This window comes from Vicia villosa, linkage group LG1 (genome assembly GCF_029867415.1).
Source record: "Vicia villosa cultivar HV-30 ecotype Madison, WI linkage group LG1, Vvil1.0, whole genome shotgun sequence".
Taxonomy (NCBI): domain Eukaryota; kingdom Viridiplantae; phylum Streptophyta; class Magnoliopsida; order Fabales; family Fabaceae; genus Vicia; species Vicia villosa.
The window spans coordinates 112,301,383-112,313,663 of NC_081180.1; the positions used below are offsets into that span (position 1 = coordinate 112,301,383).

The window sequence follows — 12,281 nt, forward strand, 5'->3', positions numbered from 1 at the left end:
CAAATTTTTTTATTTAAGTATAAAAATATATAATGACATTTCAATTACATATATTATTCTAGTTGAATTGGTAAAATATATGTCTCTTTTTCTTTTGGTCTTTAGTCAACTCTTAACAACCACAAAATTAATATTTTGAAATACATTTTAAAGGTCTCACTTTAAAATTTGCTTTAGGCCTCTAAACGGGTTGGGTCGGCCCTGCGAATGCATAACATCTCGTTACAAGGAGCTAGTTTATATTGTGCTTTCGCCTTTTCTCACTTCTACCGCCAACTCAAATTAAACAAGTATCCTACATAATTTCATAGGAAAATGAGATTCAATGAAGACATAGATTGTATAGAATTTGTTGAGAAATATAATTTAAAATACTTCATATAAGAATAAAAATGTATTTTCTTTCCGCAACCACTAACAACCGATACATAAAAAAAAGGAGATATAAGAATTGCATAAGTTTTTACCCTTAAAACAAAATGTGATTGGTTACATACTTTATATACATATATAATATGACGATATAAAAGTCTCCTTATAACATAGGATACGAAACCAATACGAATTCTCTAATCAACCACTATTGGATGTGTTCTTAAGTACTTATCTGTTGGTGATGCATGCACTTACGACACCAATTATGAAGATACTAAAAAATAATTATTCTTACCAATATGAAAATATAGTAATACTAGTGGGGGGTCACATGGTACTAGTTCAGTCTGACTATTACTCAGTCAGATGTAGCAAATAACAAAACAGATTCTTCTTTCTTTTTTTAATTTGACTTGCTGAACAAACCAAATGACTCCATGAAAATCACCTTCTACAAAAGGGCTAGTCTTGAATTATGAAAACATAAGCTAAGATATGGCAGAGGTGAAACTGCATGGATTTTGGTATAGTCCTTTTACTATTAGGGTTATATGGGCACTAAATCTGAAGGGTATACCATATGAGCACATAGAAGAAGATCGTTTCAATAAGAGTCCTCAACTTCTTCAATATAATCCTGTATACAAAAAGACTCCAGTGCTAGTTCATGATGGAAAACCCATATGTGAGTCCATGCTCATTGTTGAATACATTGATGAGATATGGCCACAGAATTCATTGCTTCCTGCTGATCCCTATGACAGAGCTCAAGCCCGGTTTTGGGTTAAATATGTTGATGATATGGTACCACTTTTCAATGCTTAATCATCATATTTGTATATACTTGCACAATACATGTTCATCTTGATTCATACTAACAATAATCTCTTGATGAATATTTAAAGTTTCCAGGAATTGTGGCGCACCATCGTAGCAGAAGCGATGAAGACCGAGAGAAGGCAAGAGAGATTATATGGGAGAGACTTGGAGTTATTGAGGATCAGTGTCTGGGAGATAAGAAGAAATTCTATGGTGGAGATGCCATTAACATTGTAGACATAGCTCTTGCATCTTTTGTCAAATTTATTGAGGTTCAAGAGGGTATGTTTGAAGTGAAGATCTTGCAAAGTGAGAGGTTCCCTCGCTTGAATTTATGGTTTAATAATTTCAAGGATGTTCCAATCATAAAAGAAAATAGTCCTAGTAAAGAGGAACTGGTGGCTTGTTTAAAGCCTCTTATTGAAAAAATATTAGCAAAGGAAAGGATGGCTTCTTGAAATCATATATCATGGGTCATATCGTCATGTGTATTCCTTTATATTGTCTGGTTTCTTTTGTTTTAATATTTAGAGTATGTACGTCAAGTCTAATAAAGTTATGGTTTAGTTTTTTTTTTTTTTTTTGATAATCAAAGAAGGTATTATAAAAAAGCACAAGGGGTGCTAACCCATGGTTACAAAAGAAAGAGGCCTAAACCACTCCCAAAAACACAAAAAAAGAAGCCTCCAACCACACCCAACTAGCAAGAGAAACACCTAGACGGATTCGCACACCAATCCACCCATTTAATGGATTCTCTACCAATATAAGAACATAAAAACCATTCCCACGCTACTAGTTTCATCAACCCAAATGCATCAAAATTTTGCATCAAAACATTATTAAAGGAAATCTCATTCCTACACTTCCAAACCCCCCAACAAAAAGCTAACCCAAAAAGCCAACTACTAGCCATCTTAAAATTTACTCTACAAAAAAACTCCAAGGAACAAAGGCGGTTAAAAAGATTACCCGAAAAATTTGCTTCATCAATCCGGAGCCAATCACAAAACTTTTTCCACCAAAGACAAGAAACCGGGCACAAGACGAAGAGATGCTCAACATTTTCCTCTTCCAACCCACAAAGCGGACACAACAAAAGAGACGGATCCACCAAAATCTTCCGCTTCACCAAATTGTCCTTCGACGGAATTCTATTTAATAAAAGTCTCCAACCAAAAATTAAGACTTTACTAGGCACTTTTGATTGCCAAAGGCCATCTAAAGCCTTCAAAATAGAAACATCAATAGGAGGGCTCCTACCATTTCCTTCCAAAATCATAAGATAAGCATTCTTCACCGAAAACCCCGATGAATGTCTCCACCAAATGAAAGTATCATCCACTCCAACTTTTGGAACATGAGCACCTAAAAAAGAAATTAAAGAATCAACATTTTCAACTTCCGTTTCCCTTCTAAAGGCTTCCATAAAATTGATGCGCCAAGCCCACGCTCCGGAAATCCAAAAACCATTATCACTCACTTTTGAGCAATAAGGATCGGCAAAGCGAAAAAGAGACGGAAAACGATCACAAAGGGGAATACCACCCACCCACCTATCGCGCCAAAAATCTATAGAATCGCCATTACCAAGTTTGCAAAGAATAGAGGGAACAAACCAATTCTCCAACGGACCTTCCCCACCCGAACCAACCAAGCAAATATCCTTCCACCAAAGGGAGACTTTATTTCTTTTATGAATCACCGAATCGGAAAGCAAACTCCTAATTAAATCGCCATACCTGCAAGAAAGAATGTTAGTCCATAAAAGATTTTTTTCGTTCAACATCCTCCATCTCCACTTACTAAGTAACGCCACATTAAACTTCCCACAATGCTTCACTCCTAAACCTCCCTCCTTCTTAGAACGACAAACCGTATTCCAACCAATCCAACTCACCTTCCTCTCCCCTTCCACACCACCCCAAAGAAAGCACCTTTGAATCTTAATGATCTCCTTGATAACCACTTTCGGAGCTTTATAAAAGGAGAAAAGATAAATGGGAATACTAGACAACACCGAATTCAAAAGAACAACTCTACCACCAATAGAAAGATGCTTATATCTCCACGAAGCCAATCTTCTCCGCAACTTAGAGACAATCGGTTTCCACATCTCTTTCCTTCTATGATTAACACCTACCGGAATCCCAAGAAAAGTAAAGGAAGTGGAACCCACATCACAATTGAGAAAAGTAGACGCCGCTTGAACTAAATCCGCCTCCAAGTTCACCCCCACCAACCGGCTCTTAGATAAATTCACACGGAGACCGGACACTAATTCAAAACCTCTAAGAATGGCCTTAATACTCCAAAGATTTTTCCACGATCCATCCCCTATTAAAAGCGTATCATCCGCGAATTGAAGAATATCAAAATGCAAATTATTACCAACTTTGAAACCACCATACTCCCCCAAAGACGAAGCCTTTTTTATCAAAGCCGTCAACCCCTCCGCTACTAAAAGAAAAAGGAAAGGAGAAAGAGGATCCCCTTGCCGAAGACCTCTAGAAACGCTAAAATCTTTAGTCGGACTACCATTGATTAAAAGCGACATTGAACTATTAAACACCAAAGCTTCCATCCAACTCATCCACCTACCACCAAACCCCATTTTTCTCAACAAAAAACGCAAATAATCCCACGAAACACAATCATATGCCTTCTCAAAATCAACTTTCACCAACATACACTCCATATTGTTCCTTTTGGCCAAATCTAAAATTTCATTAACCACCACCACACCATCCAACATATTCCTTCTCGCCACAAAAGCCGATTGACAATCCGAAACTAACTTTCCAATCACCTTCTTCAATCTATTGGCAAGCACCTTTGCCAAAATCCGATACAAACTACCAATTAAACATATAGGTCTAAACTCATCCAAACAACTTGGATTTTCCACCTTAGGAATAAGAGCAAGAAAAGAAGCTGTAATTGCTTTTGGGAGAGTAGCAAAAGCAAAGAACTCAGACACACAATCCATAATATCATTCTTTAAGAACGGCCAACACACCTTATAAAAACCCATATTAAAACCATCCGGCCCCGGATTGATTACTACCTTATACTTTGGTTTGTATTTGGTGGAAGAATATTTAATAATTAAATATATAATATGATTTATATGAAGAAGTATAATGAAACACTGTCATTTAAATAATATTAAGAGGTGTTTGTTTAAATAATATGAAGGGGTTTTTCTTTTTCTTCTTTATCTCTTAGAGAGAGGTGATTTAGGATCGATTTTGATTCAAAATAACCTCTCCAAATTATTCTTGTTTCTTTATTAGTTAAATAAGTGATTTTTGTTATGAATAAATATTACTGTGGATGTCCATATATATTCTTATCTTTCATCTTCATATTCCCTATTAAGTGGTATAGTAAGGTTATGATTTTTCACCTTCCTAATGTTCTATAAATAGAGATCACTTTGCAATGTAAAGAGAACTACTTGAAAGATGATAATACAATATTACATTTTCTCTTCTCTTTCTCTCATTCATCTCTCCTTCATCTCTATATTTTTTTGGTTAATCTCATAACACGTTATCAGCACGAAGCTCTACCAAAACTTGGAAAAAAATTTCACTACTAGAAATATGGTCTACGGCCACGCTAAATTTTTCCACAACTCAGAAACTGTGGCCACATATATGATTTGGCCATGGTTATCAAAGCGTAGAATTATGTTATAAAATATTGAATCCGGAGTATGAAACTGTGGCATTTACTTTAATTGCTACGGTTATACAACTGTGGATATTTTAAGCAGCAAAGAAAAACCGCGGCCTTATAATTTTGACTAAAAACCGTGGCCCAAGTCCAAAAAGTTAGTGTCCGCCATGTTTTTCCCCCTCTTCTTTTCGTTTCCCTCTTTTCTCTTGTTTTATATTTTTTTTAAGATTAAAAAAAAACTAAAACAAATAATACATTTCTCTTGTCCTCTCTCGATCATTTCCTTTCCTCTTTTTTTTAGTTTCCCTCTCATAGTTATTTTCTTTTCTAATTTTTTTTAAGATTAAAAAAAGAAAAAAAAAATTGAAAAGGTAAATATATCTTCACCTCTTCCATCGAATCATAATACTTCTTCAGATTTTCCAAACCCTAAATTCATCTTCGCCTCCTCCACCGAATCAAACCCTATAATCAATCTTCGTCTCTTATCATTTCAAATTCATGTGTGTTGTTTCAAATCCGTAACTGCAAATCTCTCTCTCACCTCACGCCGCTGTGAAAGCTCTCGCTGCTTCACTAAGATCTCTCCAACGACTGCTACTGAAGAGAGGATTCAACAGAGAATTCGTCGTCGCAATCATGGGTAAGTCAAATCACATTGTAATGTGATTCTGCTATTTTCCTTTGTTCATAATCAATATCGATTTATGAAATCAAATTTTCAGGTAAGATTCACGGATCACTCGCTCGTGCCGGTAAGGTGAGAGTCCAAATAGGGCAAGAAGAAGAAGCCTCGTGGTCATGCCCACAAGCGCTTGCAGTACAATCTCAGATTCGTCACTGCTGGTATGCATTGAAACCCTAGTTTGTGTCTTTAATTTTTTGAGATTTGCAAACCCTAACAAATAGTTTTTATATTGATTTATAAGTTAGAAATTTCTGGTTTTTGATTTGTGATGATATGACTTATTGTAGTGGTTGGTTTTGGCAAGAAGAGAGTACCCAACTCATCTGAGAATGTGTAATTCCTTAGGTTTGAAAGTGTGTTAAGAACATCAATTTTATTTTCCTTTTTATTAATAAACTACACAATTCAGTTCCAATCCATGAGCTTCATTTGTGTTTCTTTCCTCCTTGTGTTCCCACTACTGTACATATTTTGTTTTGGTTTTATCAGTGTTTCTCTTCACAGGCATGCCTGGGTCTCTGTCTCTATTTACATGAAGTTCATGATAGGGTTCCAAACAAAATTCCTTAAATTCATGTACATTGATTAATCTCTAATATTTTAGTGTTGTGTATGATCTTGACCTTGAATTAGTTTGCAATGATCCGAGTTTTTTTACCATTGATGACTTAGTTTGGCTGTCTGTTACCCTTAAGTGAATCTAGATAAAACTAGTAAATCTTATATAGAGAAAGTAACCCAGTCTCTATCCCACTGTTTTCACTCTGCCCCCTAATAAAAGATGGGGTGTATTTCTGAGTAATTTTTTTGGTTACATCCTCATGGAAGCAACTTTCGTTGCTACTCAATGACATATGGTCTATCATATATGAGTGTATAGTTAAGTTATTTATTTTTTTTATCAAACCCGTTTACTCTAGCATGTATACAACTTGTAGCTTTACATGTTAAAACAAACATGCTGAGGTGTGGTAGCTTATAACTTAAATTTTTATTTATGCCAGATGGCAAAGAAGTTTATGGAGGTTGCAAAGGCTGAAAGGCTTCAAGTTAATGAGGTGATTTTTGCAGCATAGTTCATCTTATATCTTGGAGAGTTTTACTCTACTTGATTTTGTGGGCTATGAGGGTACACATTTACTTTGAATCACTGATATCCGTCTCAATTTTTTGTAAGTTAATATTGAATAAAGTACTTTTTTGAATCATTCACCATGTGTGTTTTAGATTGCTCTTGAGGAATTAGCAGAAAGAGTTAATGGAGATATGCGAATGGCACTAAACCAGTTACAATATATGGGCCTCTCCATGTCAGTTATCAACTACGATGATATCAAGCAGCGCTTACTTACCAATGCGAAAGATGAAGACATTTCACCATTCACAGCTGTTGATAAGTATGACATATATCATCTAAGTGCTGCTCTTAAAGTCTTAAACCATGCTTCAATGTCATACTCTTAATTCTAATTTCTTGTTGGCCTGCATTAGTGTATTTCTTTATTTGTGATTACTTGTTTGACTTTCTATTTTTCTTCTTCATTAAAACTGTTGCATTTTATTAACCTTTTTCAGTGGCCACACCCCTAATGTCTGTTAAATCATGCAATCAGATTGCTCTGATATATGCTAGTAAAAATAAGGATGGCTGATGAGGATATATTTATATAAATTGAATGAATATTTCATGCTTTCATTCATAACATTGCAGTTTCATTGTGCTTATAGGAGGCCATTTATAAATAATATTACAGGGTAATTAAAAGTGCGTTGAAGGTAAGGGCTCAATTGATGTGGCCATGTGTAAATAAAGTAGGGTTTTATTTCATGTATAAAATTCTTATAGAATATGGTTTGGTTTCACTATCTTTTGTTCCAGTAAACAACAGTTGTCATTCTGGGTAGGCTTTTTGGTTCATGTATAGAATCCTTATAAGATTTATGATTCTTTTCTTGTCTTGTAGGCTTTTTAATTTCAATGCTGGAAAGATGAGAATGGACGAGAGGATTACTCTTAGCATGAGTGACCCTGATCTTGTTCCTCTACTTATCCAGGTTCTCTAATCATTTCCAATTTCGTATGCTTGTTTTGTTTTGGGTTATCTTTTATGCCCAATTATGTACTGGAATTTATACTTAGTAGCAGTCTAGTGTTTTATTCCATCTCTTGCATTAACCTCATTCAACTTTGATAGTCTAAATAATTTGGCTTCTATCTTGTAACCAATTTAGCCATATATGTCTGCATTTAACCACATATCTTATAAATAAAAGCTCTGTTGTTGAAAACCCCAACTCCACTTTTTCTCAAGTACGAGTTTATGTTTTGTTTTGATAAAGCTCTGTTTCTGAGTAGAAGTTTAATAAACCATGATTTTTGATTTGAAATCCTAAACTTCCTCTGCTCAAGTTCGAAATTGTTAGATGTAGGGAAAATGGATATCTAGTTTGTTTTATCTGGTTTGCTTATATCATACTTGTCTTAAGTATGTCAAGATTGTGTGGTGAATATATAATTAATGGCAGGTTTGTTGTAGAGGCCAATCACAGGTTTTTGCATATAGAATCAAAGCAAAAGTAGTTTCTTTATCACTTTGGAATCTAATATTACATGTAATTCAGTCTCATTTTTATGTTGCTGTAAATTTTAAAACATATATACTCAGGTGATATAATAAAGAAGCTTATACTCAGACTACTGCAAGCATCAAAGACAGGTTGCAATTGGTTTCTTGATTCTAGTTTATAGTAATCAAGAAAATGCCCAGCAACATCATACAAAAGGTAAATTTATATTAACTAGAGTTTGACAACAATTCAATATTTGACGACATAGTCCTGCTGAATTGAATGCATTACTTATTAGATAGACTCTTACCGCATTAACCTTGATTCTTCACAGGTGTTGCTGCTCCTTTCTTCCTCCAATCAACTGTGGATGAAATTGCAGTTTATTTTGTTATTCTGACTACAGTTTAATTAGTCACTTTTATTTGTTTATATTATGTTTGTCTTTTTAATTAGTCACTTTTATTCTGACTACAACTATTGATTTGTATCTTCAACTACATGGCAGCTAGCTAGGTTAACATGTATTTTCAATCATTCAACAAAATATTAAAGTATTGTGAACGAATAATAGAATGTGGAGAATGTTTCTTTTTCTTTTATTTCTCTTCATTTCTTATTTTAAGTATTGTTTTTCTAATCTATAACAATGCTGCTAGTATATGGAAAGCAAAAGATATGCCAATGAATAATGATATTTGTTTGTTTGAATGAATGAATTAGTTACACAGTGGCAGCTTCTAACCTTTTCGATGCAGGCGGTGAATTCGTTGAACATGGAGGAGGACGGTTTCGAATGGAATCAGAATGGGGATGGAGTTTTTTCGGTTTCGAGCGTGTCCAGACATAGTCCTGCTGAATTTAATGCATTACTAGTGATGATAGGGTTCTATCTTAAAATATGTAAATTAATTGAGGTCTGCTAAATTTACAGGAGTCAGCCCTCTTTGTAGTTCTGCCAAATTAAAGTTAATTATATATATATATATATATATATATATATATATATATATATATATATATATATATATATATATATATATATATATATATATATATATATATATATATATATATATATATATATATATATATATATATATATATATATATATATATATATATATAATGACATATTTATGTAATGATACAGAAATAAACCGTGGCAAGATAAATGGTTTAGAAAGCATAACATATAACAACGGTTTTAAATAGGTGGTCATAACCAAACTGTGGCTATATCTTGAACTAATACTGTGTCGTAAACGTTAAAATGAAGCCGTGCTTTACCATATAGCCACAGTTTTGCAGTCATGGCAAATACAAACCGCGGCCTTAATCAAGCTGCCTAAACCGTGGCCTAAAAAAGCCACGGTTGTAAAAAAGGCGTGGTCTATACCAAAAAACCGTGGACTTTACTTTAGGCCACGGCCGCATACTCCACAGTTGGATTTCCGTGGCCTCAGTGTTACGCCACGGTTATTTTGCATATAGCCTCGGTTTCCTGGGCGTGGCAGGAGACTTTTTTTTCTGTAGTGTTTGAAGCCCTAACTGTTAGAGGTAATATTAGGTAATTATTTTATTATTTTTCTTTCTCATTATCCGTGTTGAATTTTGATATTATATCTTATTAGATTATTAATATTCTCTAAAGGATTACAAAACAACGTGTTTGTTATATAGTTCATGAAGAACTTAACAAATATCCATTAAAGATAGTATTAAGTTTGTTATATAGTTCTTGAAGAACATATCAAATATCCTAGAAGGATAATATTGAGTTTGATATATAATTCCTGAAGAACTATAGAATGTGATTAAGTTCCTGAAGAACTATTGTGATTGAGTTCCTGAAGAACTACACACAAAAAAAAAAAACTTGTTATCACTACGAAGATCATTTGTGATATATAATTCCTGAAGAGTTAAAGTTTTAAAATAAGGATTTATCACACCTTAAAATATTGTATCTATAATATTAGAATAATTTCATCATGATATTAATGAATCCCAGAAGGATTGCATCTATACTAATAACATATCCCTGAAGGATTGGACAAAGAATAATTTTTCTTGACCGTTGTTTATGGAAATAGTTTGTGATGTGATATTTGTAGAACTAAAGATTAATATTAAACTATCTCCAAATTATTGTTACAAGATTGAGTTTAATCAATTATTGTGTTTATAATAATTGATGAATTCCAGAAGAATTCAACGTTCAATCACCTTTAAAAGGCCGCATCTATAATATTATTGAATCCTAGAAGGATTGTATTAATTATGTTAAAAATTAACAAAATGATTGCTTCAATAATATTATCGAGTTCTAAAATGATTGAATCAATAATAGTGAAGTATCCCAGAAGGATTTCACAAAGAAATTTGATTTTTCTTTTATTGATGATGTAAAGTTGTAACCTACATTTTTGAGAAATAAAATTTCATAAAAATGATCCAATTTTCTTTCATAATTTAATGGTATGCATCTATGAAGGATTGCAAATATTGTAATTTTCTAAGTAAAACGAAGCTCTCAGGATAATATCAATTGTGATCTTCATGCATCCCAAAAATATTGCAAAAGTAATATTAAAATATCCCTGAAGGATTTCATAAATTTTTGTTGTTGTATCAATCTAAAAATTTATAATTTATAATATGCTCATAAAAGATTGTCATTTCAGAAGAATAACACAAATAATTTTAACGCATCCCAGCAGGATGGTTATATGTTTTCAATCATTATTTATAACAAATTATTTATATAGTTACTGAAGATCTTATCAAGCATCCATGAAGGATAGTAAAACAACATAATTATATGATCATATAATTTTGATGATATAATTTTGTATAATTTTGATAATTATATGATAATATGTTCATATGCGTGTGTATGATTAAAATTATTAATCATGGGATACTATCATATTGGTTTTGAATATATTGCCAATCATTATACAAATTAGATATAGTTCTTGATGCTCCAAAATTAGGATGATCAGTGTTTAATTTATGTACTCAATTGTAATACCTCATATTAAACAAAGTCTTGCTGATATAATTTCTTTATTCATATTATTTCTAAATATTGATATTTTAATAAGAGAATTAAGACATTGCAATCTATTAAAGAATATATCAATAGTCTAAACTTGCTACATATTTTAAAGTTGTTATAATAGTGCTTAGATTTCTCATATAAATCTTAATTATACTATTCTTTTCTTTTTACAAGTATAGTGTATGGATGACATTTGTTAGTCCATCTTAAAGGCACACGAAAGTAATCTCATATTTTGATAGAGTCGAGATTCGAATGAACTTTGATCCTTTATATTTTCTTTTTGTGTGTTCTCTTTATGTCTTGCCAAATATTTTCGTCATAGATAATTCACATGAATTATATTGGAGGTATTAAATATCTTTGTATTACACAAATGAATTTGGACATAAAATGTATAATAGAAAAGCTATCGACTTTTCCCTCGGGCTTGTACTACACTTATATTAGTACAATCGAAGCACATGTCATTGTAAACCAGTAGTTTGCAAATTACACTTAAATGTATTGTTGGTAAAATCGGTTGGGTCATCTAGGATATAATACGATGCGAATAATTTGTATTGAAGAACTAGAAGTTTCTTCAATCGAATCAATTTTTGTGTGTTTCTAAAGGAAGATAAAAATTTGAGAAAATGCGTTTTTATGACATTAATTGTTGCATTGACTAAAATATCATGCATATGTCTCTATTCACAATCAGAAGTTTGTGAAATTATTTTCTCAACTAATTAGACTAAGATCTTGTTTTCTGGATTTTTTAGAAATTCTTGTATCAGTATCACATATATTATTAAAATTGATATTGAATATCATGTAATATATGTTCATAAAAAGAAAATGGACCCGAAGATCCATTCTTTAGACGTCTAAAGTTAATTATATGGTTGATACTTATGAGATCATCAATTCTAAATTATATATTTGAAACACCCAAAGTATGATATTAAGATATTTATTCGCATTAAGCCAACAAGATACTATATCTTAGTCCTCCCTAATTTATTCTAATATTTCTCATCTTAGTGAACATTTGGATGTGTTGTGTATATTCCAATTGCTCCAATATAATACATTAAG

The 12,281-nt window shown here is 32.6% G+C and overlaps 2 protein-coding genes across 5 annotated transcripts; both read left to right on the top strand.

The window, feature by feature from the left end:
- Positions 1-722: 722 nt before the first annotated feature.
- Positions 723-2,323, top strand: LOC131614610 (probable glutathione S-transferase). The gene is made up of 2 exons (XM_058886175.1): positions 723-1,179; positions 1,281-2,323. Exons 1-2 carry the CDS (start codon positions 871-873, stop codon positions 1,650-1,652), a joined length of 681 nt encoding a protein of 226 aa, XP_058742158.1. The 5' UTR covers positions 723-870; the 3' UTR covers positions 1,653-2,323.
- A 2,847-nt stretch (positions 2,324-5,170) lies between these two features.
- Positions 5,171-9,130, top strand: LOC131643873 (replication factor C subunit 1-like). Of its 4 annotated transcripts, none has more exons than XR_009296317.1 (7): positions 5,183-5,521; positions 5,604-5,724; positions 6,571-6,624; positions 6,794-6,963; positions 7,531-7,621; positions 8,233-8,350; positions 8,469-9,130. XR_009296317.1 is itself a non-coding variant. In XM_058914218.1 (6 exons), the coding sequence occupies exons 2-6, from the start codon at positions 5,680-5,682 to the stop codon at positions 8,239-8,241; spliced, it is 369 nt and encodes a 122-aa protein (XP_058770201.1). In that variant the 5' UTR covers positions 5,183-5,521; positions 5,604-5,679; the 3' UTR covers positions 8,242-8,456. The 4 variants fall into 4 exon arrangements, 1 of the variants encoding a protein (XP_058770201.1); XR_009296318.1 differs by having other exon boundaries at positions 8,893-9,129; XR_009296319.1 differs by having other exon boundaries at positions 5,171-5,521; positions 6,571-6,695; positions 7,531-8,350.
- The last annotated feature ends 3,151 nt before the right edge of the window (positions 9,131-12,281 follow it).